This window comes from Ascidia mentula, chromosome 7 (assembly GCF_947561715.1).
Source record: "Ascidia mentula chromosome 7, kaAscMent1.1, whole genome shotgun sequence".
NCBI classification, from domain to species: Eukaryota; Metazoa; Chordata; class Ascidiacea; order Phlebobranchia; family Ascidiidae; genus Ascidia; species Ascidia mentula.
This window is the reverse complement of record NC_138572.1, coordinates 4,794,684-4,817,735: the sequence shown is the minus strand read 5'-3', so window position 1 is coordinate 4,817,735 and position 23,052 is coordinate 4,794,684. Positions and strand designations below refer to the sequence as shown.

At 34.0% G+C, this 23,052-nt stretch overlaps 2 protein-coding genes across 6 annotated transcripts; one reads left to right on the top strand and one right to left on the bottom strand.

The window, feature by feature from the left end:
- The first annotated feature begins 253 nt into the window (after positions 1-253).
- LOC145908214 (extended synaptotagmin-2-like) lies at positions 254-18,813 on the top strand. Of its 5 annotated transcripts, none has more exons than XM_082995442.1 (25): positions 254-563; positions 962-1,071; positions 1,128-1,186; positions 1,698-1,787; positions 4,121-4,222; positions 4,672-4,826; positions 5,469-5,625; positions 5,943-6,119; positions 7,086-7,188; positions 7,549-7,590; positions 9,566-9,728; positions 10,059-10,107; positions 10,173-10,262; positions 10,318-10,395; positions 10,735-10,812; positions 11,226-11,312; positions 11,818-11,880; positions 12,634-12,783; positions 12,924-13,008; positions 13,805-13,861; positions 15,312-15,426; positions 15,619-15,729; positions 16,304-16,435; positions 16,880-17,035; positions 17,241-18,813. In XM_082995442.1, the coding sequence occupies exons 1-25, from the start codon at positions 376-378 to the stop codon at positions 17,269-17,271; spliced, it is 2,628 nt and encodes an 875-aa protein (XP_082851568.1). In that variant the 5' UTR covers positions 254-375; the 3' UTR covers positions 17,272-18,813. The 5 variants fall into 5 exon arrangements, with proteins under 5 accessions (XP_082851568.1, XP_082851567.1, XP_082851569.1 ...); XM_082995441.1 differs by having other exon boundaries at positions 13,805-13,888; XM_082995443.1 differs by lacking the exon at positions 7,549-7,590 and having other exon boundaries at positions 13,805-13,888.
- Positions 18,814-18,993: 180 nt separating this feature from the next.
- LOC145909346 (uncharacterized) lies at positions 18,994-22,980 on the bottom strand. The gene is made up of 15 exons (XM_082996737.1): positions 22,865-22,980; positions 22,676-22,802; positions 22,306-22,437; positions 21,587-21,753; positions 21,221-21,336; positions 20,883-20,941; positions 20,703-20,825; positions 20,478-20,634; positions 20,349-20,421; positions 20,102-20,156; positions 19,898-19,975; positions 19,758-19,831; positions 19,542-19,575; positions 19,433-19,483; positions 18,994-19,077 (listed from the first exon to the last, which is right to left on the bottom strand). The coding sequence occupies exons 1-15, from the start codon at positions 22,906-22,908 to the stop codon at positions 18,994-18,996; spliced, it is 1,374 nt and encodes a 457-aa protein (XP_082852863.1). The 5' UTR covers positions 22,909-22,980.
- Positions 22,981-23,052: the final 72 nt, after the last annotated feature.

Below are 23,052 nucleotides of genomic sequence, written 5' to 3'. Positions count from 1 at the left end.
TTAATCCATGCAAAAATTCTAATAAATTTACAAAAAAATGTTCACTTGTTTTCAATGTTTGCTAAGAGAAAATTTTTAGTGCAAATTATCAACTTTATAATCTGGGTTATACACTAGTGTTGAACGTGAAGAGTTTTTGGTAGCTGAACATGGCATTAAACATGCAATGCTATGTTTATAACCTATAGATGACAAATTCTGACTTTACAATGTTCAAACTCTAACTTAAACACATTATGTTTGTTTTAGTAGGCCCAGATATAAAAGAACTGCTAAGTTGCATAGGGTTGCTTTTGAAATGGTGTATCTCCGAGCCATTTAGGAATTTCAAAACAATACAGTCTGGACAGTTAAAAGTCTTTGAGCTTAGTGGCAATGTCCAGAAGAAATGACTCCGGATTTGCTGAAGACAATGGGTCTGTGATTACTCCATTAAAAATGGACAACGAAACATTGAAAGATGGTGTTGCATCTGATGCAAAAGAAGAATCAGCTAATCATGAAAACACAAGCAAGAAACCAAGCACCATGCAGGAGATAGTTCAGTCAGTACTTTGGGCAAAGTAAGTAGACTAAATACATGGAATAACTTATAGCTGAAAGCTTTTAGGTGGCCAATAATGTTTGCAGGCATTATTTGTTGTCTTCATGTTATATATATATATGTATGTGTGTGTCTTCCCAATCATTTTGCCAACCAAGTTTTTCATTTCTCATATAGTTGACGTTCATGCTATTGACACATATATATCTGGTAATTTTGATTTTTAAACTACTTTTAGGACTGTTAAAATGTTGCATGTATGTGTTAATCTAACACAAGCAAACACTTGGTAAATTGTCTTCCCCTTCATTACAATTTACTGAGAAATATGCAACTGGGAAATATAAAATATTTTTTTTATTTGGCTTTTAAATGGCTTTTAAACATAGCCTTTATGTATCATCCTTTGATGTGTAGAGTGACAAGCACTATGGATTTGTTGAGAATTGGGAGCTACAAGTTTGCTCTTGCGTCATTGGTCTGGTTCCTTGGTTACTTTAATTTCAGCTTACTCTGGATATTCTGTGGTAAGTTTTGTTGCCAAGTGAACATGATTTTCTTCTAAACTTTTGTTATTTTTCAGGGGTTTGTCTGATGGTTTTCATTGCTGAGAAAGTGAGAAAGCGTAAAATTGGATCGGAGGTAAAAACATTTATTTTGTTTTAATCAGCATTGGTGATAAAATATTATTTGTACTTTAGTTATTGCTTCTATTGGTTTGGTTAAATACCAACTGGAATAAAGTGTTGTGTTTTATCATTTAATTGTTTGAAGGTAAATGTTTCAAATTGAAGTCAGCTGCTATATTTTAAATTCTAATTTAAATTTAATAAATCAGCTGACTGTAATCTGGAACATTTTGCTTCTATCAATTTAATTGTTATCCTAATAAATGGGGAATGCCCAACTGAGGGCTTAATTTGCCACAATTAGGGAACCACTTATATCATATGTTAGCAATCTAAGCACTTTAAACAGATATATCCCTATTTCCTAAAACAAAAAAAATTCTTTAGTAGATGTTTTTTGTATTGGCTCTGAATAAATATTTCTCAAGTTCGCATTTTACATTGCAATGGTTCTATATGTTTATGTTGTGCGTTAAATAATTTTTTTATTTTGTTTAATATTTTTATTTTTGTTTAAACTTTAGGTATCAAAATTGTCAGCAGATGATCCAACCCTCTTTGTGGAGAAAATGAAAGCACTTTATCGCTCAGAGGGGAGACAACTTCCCAGCTGGGTATGCTTAAATTGGAGTTTATAAATACAATACACTTACTGTGGAAAAAGGGTTTTTAACAACTTGGTGCCACCTCTTATGTCTGACTCATTGCCTTGACAATTTATTCTGACATGTGTTGTGTGAAAAGTTAAGAGTTATATAGAATTTTTTGTTCTGAAAATATACATTGCTTTTTTTCATTATTGGCTTTATTATTTCTAGTGAATTTATCGTGACATAACACTGATATGGCTAACTGTATATAAAAGGACAAACACAAACAAATGTATTTTTTTTATACCATGTTCCATACATTGATGGTAGATTTGCAATAGTGGTCTGAATTATTTAACTATTTACAATAAAACTTTGTCATATTGTACATTTATAAAATTTATTTTGATTTTCAAAATGATGTAAATGTGGTTTTGTTATGGTTATGATTTTGTTTAGTTGCCGACAATCCAATGCTCTAGAGGCACAGGTTACAAATACTGATGGGACAAAGGCTAGTGGTTTTTTACAATGTGTAGACACGCTCTGGTGAGGAACAGGTGCTTTGTCAATACTAAGTATTGTGCAGTTGTGAACATAGTTCAGATAAGTTAGCTGAGGGTTTCTTGTGCTAGTTTTTGCATACATAAGAATTAATGGTATGTTCTAATGTTTATATTTACCTTACATTAGTCCAAAAGTGTCATTTATTTACTAATGGCAATTTTTTCGCTCTTTTATTGTTTTTCATGTTGAATGTTGTTAAGTTTGTGTGTTGGCAAGCATTGCAGCATTTGTGTACAGATAAAATATTAACCTAATGCTACTAGTCTACTACCACAAACCAAATAGAATTACTGATGACAACGCTATAGTGAAAGTCTCGATAATGCAAGGAATGCAGATTGTCAAACTGCAAATTTGCAAGCTTTGCAAATTTAGGTGGTTAACGTTTCTTCCTTTTGAGGAAAACTGACAGCTGATCTACAGGCGAAATGTCACTTTTATCGAAAAACCACCACAGTTTCCTTTAATAAAAAGCACTGTGCTGCATAACTGTCAAGGGTTCTGGATATTCTGACATTTGGTTCTGGCTGTGACATTTGCAGAGAGGGAAGCTTGGTATGCCTTACATGATAAATTTTACATAGAGGGGAGAGAAGGGATGTGATGCATAAAGTGTGGTCCACCAACCTTTTTTTAAACCGTCTGGAAATGTTGTTTTGCGCCCAACAATATGAAAGGAACGTTATGTTGATGTGACAATATTTTTTTGAAAAAGTGCTTCATATAGTATTACATAGTGATGCCTATATGGATAAAAAAAATATATTTATAACAAAATTAAAGGCCGGAAAGAAATCTTGAGCTAAAAACGAAATAGAGAGAGTGTGGTTTCTTCAAGCGATACTTAATTTTCACTTGTTTTGTTGACAACACACAATCTCGTTTGTATGTGTGGGTGTGTGATATCTGGTGCTTCAATCCTTTTGTTTTGGCCAATCTGAGAAAGAGGAAAACAGAATATGATACACATGATATAGTGGTTTCACCAAGCAGTACCTTAGTTGTCACTCAGTCAGAGTAAGTGATTTTTGCAAAAACCCATTAGACTTGCAGTTGTATTATTTGTTGTCTTGTGTTTTAACAAAAGGTATCAAAAACAAGTGCATATGCTATTTACTTGTATAACTACTGGAAAGATATGTTTAACTTGTCTATTTTTTTTTACACATATATGAATAATACTTATTAATTACTAGATGTGAGTCATAGGAAACACCTTTCATCTTAAATCTGTTTGGGAAACGAGATAATTTGTTCTAGTTTGAACAAAGTATATACAACACTACATATATTGTATACATCCGCTGGTTGAATTGTACATTGATGGGTTGTTGAGTTAGACAATAGACTTGTGAAACTCAGTAGTGGGAGCGAAACGTTAAGCCAATTCACATACAGTGTGCTGAAATAACTTCCTTCTATTTATAACACAGCCTTATTTTTCGTTTGGTAATATTGAAAAAGAACATTTTACTGCAGTAATCTTGGGTATTTGTTAATGTCAAAGATATGGAGGTTTGTATTGTATTGATCTGTTTATTAATAGAGTATTTTAATTGTATTACAAATATATAAAAATCATAATATTTGTCACTACTGTAAAAAACTAATTAATATATAAAGTGCTGTGTGTCATAATGACAAGTGTGCAGTGATTTTTTAAACGTAGTTTTGATTTCACAACAGTGTAAGTTACACTACAACAAATATATGTAAACTATTGCATTTTCTCCCTCCACATTCATGTATATACCACATATCACGGTAATATGGTGCAATTATTCCCGTAGGTTTACTTTCCTGACATGGAAAAAGCAGAATGGCTGAACAAGATTCTTCAACAGCTATGGCCAAATGTAGGGGACTATGTCAAGGAGCTCCTTACAAACCAGGTTAGTGAAATGTATTAATAAAACATTGCGATGTTTAACAAAGGGCTTTTGTTTGCTTAAAATCGTCTTTTGACTCCTGTGACAAAAGAATCACTTCTAATGTATTGCCTTTTTTTCAGAAGGCAGGTGATTTATTTTTGGGGAGTAAGTCTGTGCATGTGTGGTAGAAGGCACAGGTTTTTCACTGTTTTAATTTGCCACAAAATAAACACTTTTTCGTAATTTGAATCATATTGTAGTCTGTAATACCCATTAACTGTGAAAGAATAATTATCGCAATGTAGTTTGTCATGCTGCAAGCGGTTTTAACGCCTCACACGCCCTTCCAGAAGGCTAGAACCCACAGGGCATGAACCCAACATACGCTAATATCACAATGCATAATGCATGTCCTAATGCACACATAATGAGAGCTGACACATTTTAATCCTTTGTCCATAAATTTCCAGGTACAAACATCGATTAGAAACTCTTCTGCTCTCCTGTCCAGCTTCACATTCACCGACGTGGATTTGGGTGAAAGGTCGCCCCGTATAGCCGGCATCAAAGTCTACGACAAGACACAGACCAGCCGCAATGAAATTATCATGGATATGCAATTGGTGTAGGTTGCACATATGTGTGAATATTGGGTTTAGCATCATCGCATAAAATAATTATGTATCATCATCAAGCGATAACTGACTCACAATGCAAAGTAGAAACAAATATATATTAAAAATTGTTAATATTAAATGTTGTTGGAAATTTTCTTGCAATAAAAATTTAAAAATGTTTCAACACAACAAATTTTGGGAAAATGGGGAAACTGTCTGATAGGTCCACAGAGGGAAAACTGTCCTGATAGATTTGAAGTTGCTGCATCTCAAGTGAAATCTTTCCCAGTGCTTGTATGCGAAAAAGTTTTGTAAATACTGCTTTTACCTATTACAACACATCCTGGTTGATAAACCACCGTGACATTATAATATTTCCTTCAGCCATAATTCACAATGGAAAATTGGCAGGTTGTGAGGTGGTATGCTAGGTCGTTGGGATTAGGTATATCCTGTCTTTGTTACTTTGCATTGCTGCAATGGTTTGCCGATAGGAGGAAATGCTTCAGCACCAGCGCACTGAGTATATCCTTAGTCTAATAAAAAAATTTTGCACCACTAAATTTGAATACTTTTCCACAGCAGTTTGTTTTAGTATCAAATTGTAAATGTATGGCCTTATCCTATTCAAAATATTATTGTGTTTTCAGGTATGACAGCGAATGCAACCTTGGCGTTTCAATCAATGGTCTGGAGGCAGGAATTTGTGACCTTCAAGTTCGTGGTCTTCTACGCATTGAGCTGTATCCGTTGATTCCACAACTGCCCATAGTGGGAGCTGTGTCAGTTTCATTCATACGAGACCCAGTATGTTTTAGAAAGATTTTGCACATTTTGGTCTTGTTTTTTGTGTGTGTTACCACTGTGGTTTCAGTCACTTTTGTGCGTAAAACATTTTATTTTGTATAATAATCTTCCAATACTAAAAAAAAACAAAAAAAATTTCTAATATATAATTAATGTATTTCCTTGCCGTATTGATTGCATAAATGCAAATGTGCCAGTTGCCTGTGAATAGTAACACAGTAATGCTAGCGTCTCTGTTCCATTTACATGTAAATATGCTCAATGTCATCACAGACAACCAACCATTCTTTACCAATTTACATTCCTTAAATTTCCAGCAAATTGACTTCAATCTCACACATTTGGCGAACCTGTTCGATTTGCCTGGGATTGATGGCTTACTCCGAGGTGCTGTTGTTGATTGCATCGGAGGTCTTATGGTCATGCCTGAGCGGTACATTGTTAAGCTCAGTGCTGACCTTGACATCAGTGAACTCAAGTACCCTCTGCCAAAGGTCAGAATTTATAAAACTTATCTGTAATGACAATCAATAAATAAATACATTGACAAGAGTGCAAATATATGTTGTGTAGTGGTGGCAAAAGTCATGCCATGTGTAACGTTGTAAGTTTGTTAGGTAAACATGAACTGCTTGTAGTGCATGTCTGGCATTAGCATATAGAAAACCAGTACTTAAGGGTCAATATTTCTATGAACTTACAACTACCATTTTGTGGTGTTGGTTTAACCACTGTTTGTGTCACGTAGTGTCCCATGTTCCATTACAGGAAAAGCAGAGGAGACCTAAGCCATATATCCTAAAACATTTTAAACATATTTTTACACTGTTTACAAATTATTGCAAATCCAAAGCAGCATAAAGTTTGTTAAAATACAAAACCAATAAAAAGTTCCAACAGATATGGACATTTCACAGCCTATCCACAGTTGCATTTTAAAATAAAACCCATCTAGCCAAAACCGCCTTGTTTTTAATCTTGCATGACATGGCGCTATTAATCCCTTATAGGAAGTAATAGTTTGTGCAAACATCTCCTCTATCTCTGTAATAGGAGCAAAGATAAGGGATATCCTGTTTATTAGATTATATGGTGCAACACCCATTAAAGCCTAAATGCAAGTCTTTTTTATTTCTTCCAACCACTTGACACAGCTCTCAAGTGTTGACATTCAGTACATTTTATTCTCTTAGTATTGACTGATAAATGACAATAATTCAATTTTTTAGACCTTTTAGGCATTGGAAAAAACATGTTTGCGCAATTGTTTCGAGGTATCTTGAGGAAAAAAATGTGTTGTTGTTTTAAAGGGAATTTGCCTGTCAATAGGATGTTGCTTGCTACGTATCCGGTTCATGCTATCACCTAATTATGAGTTTTTTTGTTCAATTTACAGACCACTTTTAGTCCTTAAAAACATTCTTATCATTTTTTTTATGAATCAATACTGTTGTTTGCAGGGTGTGGTGAGAATACACGTCATAGAAGCAAAAGACTTGGAAGAAAAAGACAAAAAAGTTCTTGGATTTGGCGGTGGTAGCGATCCGTTTGTGACGATCAAAGGTATAACCTTTATTTGCAAAGTGTATGTGACAATTTTTATGCTTGTGCATTTGCAGGTCAAACACACCACAAATGTCACGTACACAATATGATTAACTGTGTTCAGACAATGTCTGATTCATCACACTGTCACAAAGTCATGGTTACCTTGTCATTGAATTAGCCGTAAACAACTTTAAGTGTCATCTGAAGTTGATTTTCATGACAAAACTACCATTATAACAGTGTAACTTCATCAGTACACAGCTTTGCTTATGTTTAGTAAAATATATTTCACCACAAACAGACATGCATTACCATCAACAGTTTCTGTCACGTATAAAAATGGAATCCAAATGCCTAAATCATTTTTGTTTTCAGTTTATCCTAGTCATTCCCTTAGTCCAGACGCACAGAGACCTGGTTAGTTGGGTTTTCAGCCTTTCATGACTTGCATGGAATCTTTTATAGCTGCCATTTTGCGACACTAACATCTATGAAGTATTTTCTCCAATAAGCTTGGGTGGCCAAATTGTTCAGTCTGGCTATTGCATTTTAATCACATGCATGGTAAAAAAAAATAGACTGGAATATTTTGTTATGCCATCACTCTTTTTACCACTTCAGTGTCTTTGTCACTTGGAATCATTTACAACTAGTTAAAATTTTTGGTTATAGTCTGCTTTGTTGCCATCATCATTTAGTTGCCACTTTTAAAAATTATTGCTGCAATTATATTTTTCTTGAATCTTACATTTTTCATGAAATCAGGTAATAGCTCTGCCTGGCTTTGTCACAGTCACCTAGCCCAAATATTTAATTTAGATTATTTCCTGCGTAGTTTTCCTTTGCTTTGATAAAAAACCATAATCCCAAGCCTACCTTGTTCCCCAGTGCTTAAACCCAACACCGGAGCACTCGGCAGACTGAAAGTTTTAGGTAAAAATAGTAAAATACATTGACATGGTTCCTTTAAAGTCTTTTTTGTGGGTCCAACATGAAGTAAGTGTTAAAACTGTGAAATAGCAACATATTTACTCGTTCTTTTTGGACAGGTTTCCACCTAAAAGGTATGAGACTTGTAAAAGTGTTGTTCACTTGTCCAAAATTGTGGCAATCATTCCAATACCACATTGCACACACTTAATTTGCTGCATTTGAACAGAAGTTTGCTAATTGCAAGAATTGCCTTGCAGGAAATCTTCTGAGTGAACATAATTTGGTGCTAGTTTGACTACAATTGTGAGACTTACAAAAGGAAAACTTTATTAGGTCCCAGTGTGTGGTAATGCTGTAGTGTCAAGGTGTTTAAAATTGATATAATTTTCAAAATTATTTCAAAGTGATGTCCGTGCAATTATTAAATTTTTATTTAGCAATGTAGTTCACCAAAGGTAAATCATATTAATACATAAATGCATTGATATCCAGTGTATATACATAAAGATTGAAGAAGTTCTAGCTCCCAACTAGCAACTAAAACTCTCTGTCGAAACGTTTTGAGCTCTAGGGACAAGCCTGGGTTCATTATTGTTGGCACAGTTTCAGGCATGTGCTAATAGTAATATGAGGTTACTTCAGTGGTTATAGATCATCAACTTACAGTGTATATATATATGAGTTTAATTGTAGTATTTCCAATTTTTGCACAAATCACACAAACAAACAACTAAAATTTAATAATTACTCATTGTGTAATTTTCAATGAAAAATAAAATGTGTATCTGAAAGCAGATAAAAATTTTTTAAAAAATCTGAAGAAAATTTAGCAGTTATTATCAAACCAGCAATAAAGACACCATGAACTAAAAAAAATAAACTGCCATTGAACCAGGGGTTGGTAACCTACAGTCGCGACATTGTTAATGGAAAAAATAGCAAGGCCCATCAACACCGTTGGTTTTAACCTGTTGCTAGGGCAAGGTTGCCTACCCCTGACTCAAACAATCTTGCATGAACAACTAAATAAACTTTGCCCATTGTGTTACTAACTATTTGATGTGGGGTGAATACGTTTACATGCATGCATACATGCTAACATAATGTTTCACTTCTTGACATTATGTTACTTTTAAGCTATCACGACGGTTCTGCTGTGTTTTGGAAGCATACAATCAGTAAAAAATAAATAATAATAATAGTTGGTAGATTTGAGCATGGTTACCCTGATGATGTAAAGCCAATTTATAGATTGATTTTAACAAATAGAAATGTATGATAAATACTCAAGAAATATGAATAAAAAAATAATCTAAATAAAGTACTCTCAATATTTATGCATGCAGTAAAAACTAAAGTTTCAAAATCCTTTTCTGGATGTTCTATTGACACAAATTGGCATAAAAAGGAAAACTTGTCCACATTATCACCAGTTAAAACCTTTAACACTGTTTTAAAGTTGGACGTCATCAGAAGTTCAAAACCCAAGTGATTGAGCACAATGTGAACCCACGATGGGATGAAACTTTCGATGTTCTTATCAACGATATCCCTCTCACAACAGTTGAATTTCTCCTGTTTGACGATGACGGGCCCCTCAACAAGGCTGATGAATTGGGAAGGTATACCCATGTATATTGACATTGGTTTCCAGCTTCTGTAGTTCATGATATGTCAGTATGAGTAAATTATTTTTTAATTTAGTTTTTGAACAAACACGTCATTAGTCCCTATAACACTACCTATGTAGCTTTAACAGACTTATGACACAAAAGAACAGCCTAAATCGCCGTAATGCATTTTATATTTATGCAACAGTGTTAACAATGTATAACCTATTGTTAATATTGGAGCTGTTCATAGATTTTAAAATATATTTGATTAAAGGACATATCACAAGCTTGCAAAGCAGTTGTTTCTTTTCATACACTGATAACACATAATATTTACAGTGCTTCCCTTCCAATAAAATATGTCCACGACCAGGGCATCGTGGATGAGGTAAACACAAAAATAATGTTTGATCTTTTGTATGTATACACCCTAACTTGACATTTCCTTTATAGTGGTTCAACCTTAGTGATGTTAGCAGAGGTTCCATTCATGTCAGGCTTGAGTGGATGGATTTGACAAGCGATGTCAGCGATTTAGCAAAGGTGGTAACTTGCTACAATGTACTTGTCGGCATTTATTATCATTTCCTTTTCTCAGGCCAAGGCAGTGGAACTGTTGGAGCCTCGCAATTTAGCTTTGCTCAATGTTTATGCTGACAGTGCACAACTTGCAACAGTAAGTCTAGGCATAACCAAATTGTGTATGTAAATGGCGCATGTCTATATCGTCCACAAATGTTAATATTGTGTGCATTTACACTGTCTAAGTGTATGGTAATATTTTGGATAGAGTGCCTTCTCTTTAGTGCTAGCATGTCTCTTGCTGCATGCTAATATTTATTTTTTATTACTTTTGTGAGTGTAATTTTTCTGCTCATTACATAACCAGACAGTTCAGTTGTAAAAATACCTTTAAATTTCCTTTAACACATATTCATATGAAGTTTTATTGCATGAAAAAGTCATTAGTTTTATGTCATATTATTATTTAATTAAAGTTTCTATCTCTTAACAGGGAGACAATGAAGATGTTTTTGACCCCAGTCCTGTTCTAAAAATTACAGTTCCAGAAAATGAGCCATTCAAAACTCAGGTTGGTTTATTAGTTGCTTGGTTTGTGTATAAAAAAAACTCTATTAAAATGTCCAAAATCACTTTTCTTTTTTTTCCAGTGAAATGATTACGATTACATTGTTTGTATCAAGTACAAATTGTTGTTTTATTAAACGATTTGTCATAACGATTGTTTTAGTGCAAAAGCCTTAAGTAAGCACTAGTTAAGTTGCGTCAACTTTTAATAAAATGTATATTGAATTTTTGATTGTCTTAAACCTGACCCTTGACACGTGGATGGTTTAAGTTTTTGCCACAAAACAACTTTTCTGGCTAAAATCAAATTTTTAGTTGTTAATTTTCAACTTTTAGTTTTTCCTACAATTGTTTCTTCTAATAAAAAAGCACCCCGCAAACAAGGAAGTAAAAAATAAAATTAAAATTTCTCTTTAGCCTGCTCCTGAGACAAACCACCCAGTTTGGGAGGAAAATTTTCGAGTTTTGATCAAAAATCCGCGAAACCAAACAATTTCCTTTGAGGTAAGGATGTTTGTATTGACTGGTGTGACTTTGTCTTCTGTTTGTTGTTTAGCTGACTTTCAGTATGTTTGTAACTAGTGTGGGCGATAACTAACATATTGAGGCCTGCATTTGTAACTTTATTTAGTTTTGCAAAGACATAATTGGTTTATTTTTTTTATAACTAATCCAGCTTTAAATATTATTTATTATTTCACTAACAGTATTTTTTTGGACATATGTAACCATATTCCCTGAAGTGCTTGGTCAGTTTGCATAGAAATTTTGCATTGCTTCAGCATTGACCATGAATCGAATTCAGCTATCACAAAAAGTTTTCACGCTTGTGACTAGGGATTTTTATACATACTTTCCAACACTCAAAAAATCATCTCAATCCTGTTTCTTACCGACAAATAAACAGTGTGATATCTGTGTGTGGCGTTTCAGCGTTGTGATTGAGACAGCAAAGCAACTAAACTCATTAACTGAAATCTTTTTTTGCATGGCTAAATGCAAATTATAGCTAAAAGACAAACGTCGCATCAACACTGTCGTTCGCGCATCCAGGGTGTTCAACAAAAAGCAGGTTTCATTTGCGTGACTTGCGTGCAAATGCTTCTCTGTTTGTGTCTTCTTGATTTAAACCTGCTATCCATTACTAACAACCTGCTATCCATTACGATTACTGTGCTCTAAATGCTGGTGATTTTTTTAAATATCAGGGCATTTTAGTCTTATTTTTTGCTCCTGTTATGTCACCTACACTTTGTATGCATTGTTGAATATTCACAACTTTCCATGCGTCTCTTCCTACTGCACCCTGGCATAAAATGTTGCATCTTGTGTGCAATGGAATGGTCAGCAGAAAAATTGCTGTACATCCTGGAACTGCATGGAATTGTTCCCCTTGGGGAACCTGAAAAATGATTCCCAACTTAGGCATTTTTAAACTTGGTTTTGCAACACAGTTTAATATTTATGGGTTTATCAACATTATGATATGTTGGTGTGTTTTAAATGCAAAAAGGGAAGAAAATTTGTTAGCTGTTTTTGCTTTTTTAACTCCCCAAAAAATCATAGTAGTAAATATGCAGTGATTTTGAATGTCGGTTCTGTGCAGCATTTCTGATTCAATCGATAAAAATTGGCAGCAAAATTGTCTGCCATTTTTATAGGTTTTTGTAGTCATAATGTTTGATCCAATGATAGATGTGTCGTAAAAATATGTTTGCTCACAATAATTATGTTTCCGGAAACACTGAAATTGTGATTTGCTCGGGTGTGGTAGTTTGTCAAAAAACAAATTAAACGTTGTCTAACTTGCTGAAAATGCCTGTAGGTTGAGAACTCCACTGGTAAACAGAGCCTTGGCAGCTATGAGTTAGATTTGAAGAAGGTTCTGGATGCAGAAAACATGATATTGAATGAACCAATACATTTGATAGGAGGTGATGGTCGCTCTGTCCTCAAAGTTAAAGTCACATTAAAGGTAAGTCTTCATGTATTCTGCATTTTTGATCAACCCTAGGTTGTTTCACTCTTTAATTTATGAAAGTAGAATTTTGCATTAGGATTTTTTTCATAAATTGTTTATTTTGAAGTTAATCATTGTCCAAATGTTTTATACAGATGTTGAAACCGAAGCCATATGTTCCGATCGAGGGGGAAGGAAGCAAAATAACTGTGCACAAAACTGCTAAAAAAACACCCACAGGTTTAATGTTTTTGCTCAACGTTCAATAAAGAGTGCTTTATAGTTTTCAATCCAAGAACTCGAAAAAGAGTTACAAAACAGTCCATTTCAGTGTATGTTATCTTATATTTTTGAAAGAAAATTATAAATTTTGCTTAATGGCATCATCAGTTTCTGTCTCATTCAAATAGAATTCAAGATTACACTGACGCTGATCGTTTTGTTTCTCTTATTTGAGTTCTTTGGTAATACTAATATGTACAAAGACAGATTCCTCGGTCAGCGCCGACCTGCACAGGCTAATTCCTGACGTTATTTAATGACATTTTCTTGTTTACTTTTCATTAAATGCAACATTTTTACAAAATTTGACAATTGTGACAACACAATAGCTTTAAAGCAATTTTAACAACCTCTTGTATAGCATCACCATGGTGATTGGCACCATTGTGGCATTAGTAATGAATGGAGAAAAACAATAAAACTGGATCAAGAAATATGCCCAATTTATTTGGTTCTGGGTATAAACCCATGTTATTTAACTGTTTGCATTTTGTTTGTGCAACAGAAAAGATGAAGGTCACAAAAAAACAACGAATCCAAAAGCATACACAAAGAGTATTTTGTACACTTAAAAATCATTGGTAATTAAGTTGGCATACTGAAAGTGTACTGATTTTAAATGATAGTATGCTTTTATTTTGCCTGATTTTAAATCACTGAATTGATCTGTTTTGTTCATTGTTTACTTATACATGTTCAACATGGCCCCAGGTAAGGCATTTTTTAAAAAAGCGGTGTTTTGAACTGTTTGCAGGTAAAGATTCGGGCAATGGTTCAAAAGAGAAAATTTCAACAGTCAGTGAAACAGCAAGTGAGAGCACTGGAGATGTGGAGTTTGGTGTGCATTGAATTTTATGTTTTTTACATTTGCATGACGAAACCACATTATCACGAATGCGATTTTGTACATATTCAAAACAGACTCGCTGCTGGGAATAACGCAGACTGTATAGCTGGGAAATGATAAATTAATTAACCAATGATTGGTCCTGACAGGTTATGTTTAGGGCAAGCTGATAGTATATATATTACCTGGTAAAGGATAGGAAACACCAGATAAATGTACTTTCCTGTATTGAGCATTTAACTGTTCTGATTATTATACCTTGATTTAAATCACCTGTGTACAGAAAGGGTAATTAAACTGGTATTTTTTCAACAAACTATGAATCAAAAAAACAAACATTCAAAATCATCCCATGGTTTGCCATTTTTTAACAAATATCTTTCATTTTTAACAGTTGATAAGACATTGCAAGCCTTTTGTGGTAAGGTTTTCACTTTGTGGAGTTGATAATTTGCATGTAAGCCTGTAATCTTGTAGTTATCACCAATGCAGTGATAGCCAGTTTTGTGTACACCAGTTACCCCATGGAAAGTTGTTTTGCCCAATGTCCCCCTTATTAAATGTTGTTAAAAGCAGGCCACAATTAATATATTTGTGCATTAACTAAAAAAAACATTAATGAGTTTTGGGATGAAGGTTAAAATAAGTTATCCTTAAATTGCAATTTGCATGAAATTTGAAGTTTACATAGGACCCAAGGGTTGTCAGTAATCACTATGAAATATGAAGTGTATGCTTTTCGAAACCTGATCAACATAAATAAATTTTTTTTTTCTGGCTTTAAAGAATTTTGGTAAGTTCTAAACAAATCGTGGATCATACTGGAAGAATTATCTACATTTCACCACATTCTGCCTATAACCTACCTGTCTGATATCAATGATGTGCTTGGTTTTAAAAATAGTGTGCTTTTTTAATTTCGCCCGTGGAATTTTGCACCGACCTTTTACTGATGTGTGTAAATATTTCTTTTCTGGTAATTGTTGGATGAAGTCTATTTACCGTCTATTTACTTCTTATACTTCAATAATAAAGGTTTTGTATAGCTATGTTATGTTTGCAAGGGGTTGGCAACCTTTTGGATGTAATATAATGGTTCTCCAATTATGTCAAAGTGTCAATTGACCTTGTTTAGTAACCAAACTTCATGACACCCTATCATTACACGAATTACATTATCAGCAATTTTGAATTTTAAGTGGTTAATTTAGGAAAAGGTATGTACATTCCAGTGTTGTAATATGAACTTGTAAATCATTTGGCATGTCATGAATCTTGTTTCCAAGAGGTTGCCAACACCTAGTATATGCCAAACAGAAGATAACTAAATCTTGATATAAAACATACACCTAAATACATTGTGGTAAAGTGTATTGAGATAAATGCATTACAAATATGCAATCACAATTCACAGAAAGCGGCTCTTTGCGTACACCAGTAAACACTGGCCTGAATCGCACACCAAGTGTGGCTTCCGAAATCTCCAACCCAGGAGCTTTGAATGACCTCAGAAAGAGGTTAAATGCAAAGTAGGTTATGGAAACCGTTATAATCTCTTTGGATTTTTGTATTAAATAATTTAATGATCTGCAAATCTGTTGCGCTATGAGATAGTGCTGACAAATTTACCTTGATTATAGATTTGCGTACCAAATTGGTTGTATATAATTGTGAGAAAGCTTGTTGTGACACTTCCTGTAATAAAATCAATTTTTATGCAGGATGCAAAATTCTGAAACCGCAGAAGAGAAAAATGACAACGGTCTTGGGCGTGTCAAGCTTACTTACCGCTACCACAACCACAAACTGGTTGTTGTGGTTGTCCGTGCCGAGTAAGTCATTATCAACACAGTTGATTTGCTATATTATCAACCTAACCTTGTCTCTATATTGACTCACCTGAGAATACTCACATAATGTCAGAATATAGAAATAAAGATATATTTATGGTATTGTAAAAAGCTTATCACTGTGATGTTTAAAATTAAGTGTATTCTTGATTCACTGTTGAATTTAAAGCTTTCAGGTTCTTGCCCTAATGTCATAAATGCGCTATCTGATTTAAATGTGATGCAAATACCCGTGATTTAAATGTGATGCAAATACCAGCAACAAAAGTCAAACCCTTATCAAATAACAGTCTGACTTTAAATAAGATGCAATAAAAGTATGTTTGAAAAGAATGCTCAGTTTCCTACCAATTTACTATCTGTTTCAACAAGTAACGTAACCTTATCCGGCAAATATGTTCTGCAAATGTCTGTACGATTGTACAAGAAAATACTGTACATCAGATTTCTCTACAAATTAATATGCTAAAATGTGTTTAGTTACCTCGGAATACATGCACAAAGTCTCGGAATACATGCACAAAGTCTCTATTATTAATCACATTTTCACTTATAGGAATCTAATCATTTGTGATGATGACGACAGAACGTCTGACCCTTACATACGAATTCATCTAAACAATGATAAGAAAAACCGGAAAAAAACTAAAGTGGTGAAGAACAACCTGAATCCTGTCTATGATCAAAAGTGTGTAAAACTTTTCAGTGAATACGCCTTATTGGAAACAAAATATTTTCACCACATAATTTCTTTCAAATGATTTACATTCGGTTGTGCGACCAATGGCTGATCAAGTATTAACCATGGTCAGAGAATAAGCTTTTGTCATCATGCAATACTTTTTTTTAGCTAAAATGTAGACTGTTAACAAATGTTTATCTTACTCAGCCCATCAGTAAACAGTTGTGTTTTGTTGTATGCATTTTTGCAGAGAATTCCTGTCTAAATCACCTGAAATCTAAACTGTTTTAATATAAAAAGCAAAGTGGAGCCAATATTTTAATACTGTTGACACAATTTATGAGAACTGCTCATTTAAATTTAATTAACTAATTCATTTAAGCTGCCCAATGCTGTACAGTATAACACCATTGTGCAATGATGAATGTTACATATGTTCATATCTTGCAGACTGGAATTTGAGGCACCTTTGAGAGATGTCTCACATGGCAAGCTTCATGTTACTGTAAAGAATCAAACTGGGTTTCTTTCCTCTGAGAAGGTGCTGATGGGGCAAGCTACCATAGATTTGTCCTCTAGCGACCTAAACCAGCCAACAACTGAATGGTAAACAATGCATTGAACGTTTAGCTGTAATTTTTTAAGTGTTATAGTCACACAAATAAGTATATTCTTTGGATGGATTGCCAGTAAATTATGCCAATTTATTTTTTACTGGGCCAGTTTTTAAATGGTGTTGTGTCCTTTCTAATTTCAATTTAAAAGAAAAAGTAATGTATTTCTAAACTAATAGATGTAATTTACATTTTAGGTATGCGCTGCATGTACCAGAAGCAACTTGAGTACCATACATCAAACTTACTGTTTTCTTTCATTTAATGTTCCATTTTCTTTCTGTAAATATATGCTTTTCAAATCTAATCGCTGTATTGTGTTGTTGCACGTCCAGTATTATAAATTACATTCACTAATTCTGTATTTTCACTGATTGCTGAATAATATTGTTTCAAAATCACTGCACTTGTAACAGCCTTGTTTCAGTACTACTAATTCCACTGTTGCAATGCAAAAGCGAGTATTGACATTTGGCAACCACAAAATTTAAATCAAAAGTTGTGGATTTGTATGCTTCATTGTATGATTAGCAAATCAACATTTTTGGCACTTGAATCTTTTTCGTCATTGTAGCTATGGCCTTACTTCAAATTTGTAAGACAAAGATTGAGGTTTCCATATGTGTAATTTGTAGCTAATTTTTATTTGAATAATATTTCGGCCAGACATGCCTTACAGCTTTCTGCCTTATGTTTCAAAAAACTGTTGCACCCGTAAACAAAACACATACAAATTTGACTGGCTTCTCCACTGTTTGCAGTCTGCCTTGTTTAGTGCTATTTTCTGTAGCACATATTTTTGTTGTGGTGGTGGCGCATTATACCTTGTAAAGACTATAGTGCTTGTTTCTTAACAATACTGGATGCTTGTAATATGGTGCCTTAACTGTTTGCTTACCATTAAAATTAATATTGCAAAACCATCTATTTTTTGCCTATCATAATTGTTAAACGCCCCGAATAATTGGTGTAAAAGGATTACTAAGAAATGTAATTAATGTCAAAGCAATCACAATTAACAAATCACTGTGCCCAATACTTACCAATGCTATCTGGTTGGGGCCCAAGAAACTTTACCTTGTATCAAAAAGTCACTGGCATATTTTAAATATTGCACTTAGCGAGGTCATGGATTTTTTCTATGTTACTAAATTTCTTGTTGCATTGGCTTTTTTGTACAACATTGAAAGTGTCCACCGCATTTTAAACTTACAACAGGTTAAGTAATTTGTAGCGATAAATAAAATTTTCAATGTTTTGAGACAATTGAATCCCAAGTACCCATTTTTTATTTTAATTGGTCATTTTTTTTCTGTTTTATACCAGTTTACTAACCCATGTTTATCTATGTGGTACAGCTCAGTTCAGCTATACTAAATGCAGCCCTTGCATGTTGTTTTTGGCAAAAAAAAATCTGCATGGTGGTTGGCTTAACCATTTGTGGCATCAAATGTACATAGAATGTGCAAAGTGATTTTTTCCTGTGCGTGCAATTGCTACTCATCAATGCCAGATGTGAGACAACCTGCAGCATCCTGCTTCTTCGCGCTGCCCTAAAACTTGGAAGCAGCTTCCATACCAGTGTACTTACCACACTTGTTGAAATCAATTTCATGAGCGATGGCCAGTTTTTTGCATTACGAAACTTCGCACGAAAAAACAATTTCTGTATTTGCTTCTTGCTGTGTCTTAATTATTCTTTCAATTGCGTCAGTTGCATCCTTAACTTCGCAAATTTTGTCATTGCTATTAAACTAATGCCTTAAAGAAGAGTTGTGTGAAGACTGCAGGGCACTCACAAAAGACCGCAACGTTTGCTGTTAGAATATATATTTTTCAGAAACAGCAAAAGAACGGCAACAAATATATTTGATTCTGAGCAACAAAAAACTTATACCCAGTTCATTTTAAATGGCATTTCATTGAAAAAAAGCCACAAGTCGAAATAAATTAAAATAAACTTATTTCTGTTTCGTCAGATTGAAACCAGTTGAAAAAATAGTCATCCGCCTTTTTTCGATTCCGTCCAAAATTCTGCAAAGTACAATATTGACATTGAATTATACAGATACAATGTGATGATGGCAATCTTTTGGCTCCATTTTTGTTTTATTTGTAAATATTTTACCGTCGACAAAGAGAATAATTTGGTTTTGAGTTGCCCAAGAAACATATGCTTGTTTTATTTTTTTGCTATGACACTTGGCTACATTTTTCTTAGGGCAAATGTCTTACCTTTGATCAGCTTCATTTTTGGTTTTATGTGCATACATTTTCAACAAATAACCTTTCAAATTGTGTAAGAAATAACAAATATATTTGTCATAAATCTTCACTACTTTAGTGTGAAAAAGTGAAAAATATTATATTTGTAGGGCCAATTTCTTACTTTAGAAGTTACCATAACCAATCCAGGTGAGCTTATTGGGGAAAGTTCCAGCTGCGAAACAATTACAGTCACGATTTATTGTTTTGGTGAATACAAAAACACTACTTACTGTTTGACGTTCTTGCATGTCGGACTTTTTTACCCTAAACCATATTATGAAGTATGTATTTTTAAAAAGATAACACCTTTTTCTGAAGTTAGCATTGTTAGTTTCTTGGTGCAGTTTTGTGCAAATCATATGAACAAAAGTTAAAAAGTCTACATTAAGTTTCAAAGTACTGCACTGTTGTCGCACTAACACATAAATGCAGTATAAAGAACTGACCTTGTGGCACTGTTTCCACTAGAACCATGGTAGTCACCACCTCTATCCACAAACCTTGGAGGAACTTCATTTACCTGCAATTATATGTATTCATTTACACCAGTCCTCAAGAAAGTACTGCCTGTATATATAAATCCAACCATTGCTGGAGACAAAGTTCTTTTTGTCTTCTTTGGTTTTCTCCAGTGCTGTTTGTCTTTAACTTTCTTTTCAGCAATCTTAAATGTTTACACAACTGTACAACACTTGATATAAAGATATCACTATATTGAACCGAATTTTACAACTTTGCAAACCATGTTTCATGGATGTACTAGACCAAAATATAACAACGTGAGTCTTACTGGTTTTTGGTCACGTTTTCCTCTGTGTTGTTGTTGGAAATGTGTGTTTCCCAAGCTTCTCAACAAAAACATATTTTTATCTGGTTTTTAACATACAAATCAAGTCACATTTTGCTTTGCACAACAAAGTACTTTACAAATAAATAATCTACATGTGAATACAATGTCACTGGTACCGATAAAAACACCCAGCTTTTTAAGCCATGTCCCTGTAGTCATGTATTATAATATATATATATATATGTACCTTTTATAGGTCAAGAATTCTTCATCTGTATTGTCTACATCATAATCCATTTTGGCACAAGGAACTGCATGTTCTAAAAAGTGCAATGGCATATGTCGGCACCGAGATAAAACCAAGCATGTTTTATACCATCGTCAGAAAAGCTTTGATAGTTGTTGGGACAAGTTTGAGATGCCTTTGAAATTGTTGAAACTTTTGGTGAATATTGTGTTGAAATTTCTGTACAAAATGGCCTTTTTAGGCTCATGCAATTCTTCAGGTCTTCAAGATCATTTTGCCAACATGCCTGACAAAATATAATGCAACGAAAATGACTAAGGGAAGGGTTTGCAACAGAGTAAGGTTGAAAAAAACCTGCACTGCCAAAACTACACTGGCTTCTGACTTTGCCAGAATTTCTTTCTGTTCATCAAATGTGGCTTGCAGGCTTTCTAATCGATCCAGGCAGCTTTGTAATTTTTTATCTAACCTTTCAATCTGCAACAGAAGTTTAACTGATAACCCAGTCTCAAAAAAATCATTGAATACATCTACCTGTGCATTATTATTATCCACTAGTTTCTGGATTGGAATGTCATCTGCTAGTTTTCGAACTGCAGCAAAAACATAAATATTGCTAACAGTTAAGGCAACAAAAGGATCTGGTAGTACAGTATGAGACAGAGCATGATTCTCTAGAAATCTCTAGGAAATCACCTGACAGTTACATGGGTACCTGCCTCTAATACCAAGCTCATTACCTTCTGTATATATTGTTCATTTGTGTTGTGGTCTTTTACACAATAAAAAAAAAACAATAAATGATGTGATTTGCTATGCAAACGCCCTAAAACTAACGCACCGAAAATCAAAATAAAGTTTGTAATACAGACATTTTGAAAGCAAAGTCTCTGTTTGATTGGCTTGCTGTTCTTTAAGTTCCGTAGCCATTTGATTGGCTTCCTCACAACATTGCTTGGCAGACAGCAGAAAGTTTTGCAGCATTTCTCTGTAACAATGACAAACTTTAACACAAGTATATACAGATTTCTTGATTTCTTGTTTAAGGCTTTCTTCCTGGATTTTCAACTAAAAAAACACGTATTATGTATTTGACACCTTTTTTAAGGGCAATTAGGCAGGTCTTTAATCAATGCCTTAAAGAGAAAACATGTCCAAAAATAGTGGTGATGATGAATCCGAAAAATCATTTCGGTTCTAAAAAATACCATATTCTAAAAAATACACATTTTTGTTACCTTTCTTCCTTTTCTTTGGCCACCCTCTCCACCTCCTCCATGTAAAGTCTAAAGTCAGGTTTGGTGTCAGTTGTATCTATTCCATAAAAGCCTGACCGACTACGTCCCAAGTTGGGGTTTCTCATTGGTTTTAAGCTGGCAGGTCGTGAATTCCAACCGCAACTTTCCTGTGACAATATAAAGTTTTATGGCCAATAGGATCTAAACACAGTCAAAATTTACATTCTGACACAGGTGATATCAAGTTTGGTTGGTTGAAAAAATGCAGACCAAAACAAAAAGAAATTAAATAACATTGAAAATTTTTTAACTTCTCGAAATTAAAACCTGACCAGTAACATTTTTTTGACTTGACACAAGTAAAACTATAATGACAATTTCAAATATTACTAAAACAACTCTGTGTCAACCCTTCTATTTTTCAGAAAACATGTTTCACTTTATATGCGCAAAAGAGCCATAATAATCAATGAGAGCTGCAGACAGGGTGTATACACGCACTATTTCGATCTGTAAGGTCTCATCAGTGCAGCTGTTGATGTAGCACTGTGCTAGCTGGTAGACTAGCAGGCACACAGATTTCCACTTTGTGGTACCTTTCGGTCAATCGTCGATATGTTGGGTACCAAACTAGATGTTTCACTTTATTAAGCATCATCACTTCTTATTCAAATAGATGGCATAGGCATGAATAGGACCATGGCATAAGGCATATATACCTGAGATTGGGATGAGGTGCTCGGAAAGTTTTGTGAGTCGTCCATTATTTGCGAATCACTGGGTGGTGTGGAGAGTTCACTACTCATGTTAAACATCATCTGGTCATTCATTTTCTTAGCTCTTTGCTCCTTCTAAAAATTTAAGAAACCCAATGCTTGTATTAGGCCTAGAGCCAAAACACAACAAAAAACCTGTTCTAGTTAATCCTATTTGTAAACAGGGCAAAAACGTGCTATGTTGTTTTTGGATAAACAACATAATATATAAATACCCTAATTAATAAAACTAAAATAAACATTACAATTCTATCCATTGTCAAATAATGGAATCGTGAAGGAACTGTTTTGCTTCAGGAACTATGTTGCTTACCCTTTTGCTTTGATACATTTGTAAAGTCTGGTTTGACGTTTTGTACGTATTCCAATACAAAGCCTTTCGTGACGAATTTGTTGCCATATTGCTGTCTCCATTTTGATTACAATAACCACCACTTCTCCTTCACATGTTTTTACAATTAGTTTGTGCCGCACTGACGACAGCTAAAAAATGGACGCTTACCCGAGGTTCGAATTAAAGAAGGAATTAATTTTTGGCTGCGACATCCTAAACCTTGTTTACGTTTGCCGCAAATAGTATTTTCTGAATTTACAAATCGCAAACAAATCAAACTACACTTATCACGTGATCAGTGTTTGAGCGGGAACTTGTAAAACATAACAAACATCTTACTTCAAAAGAATTTTTGT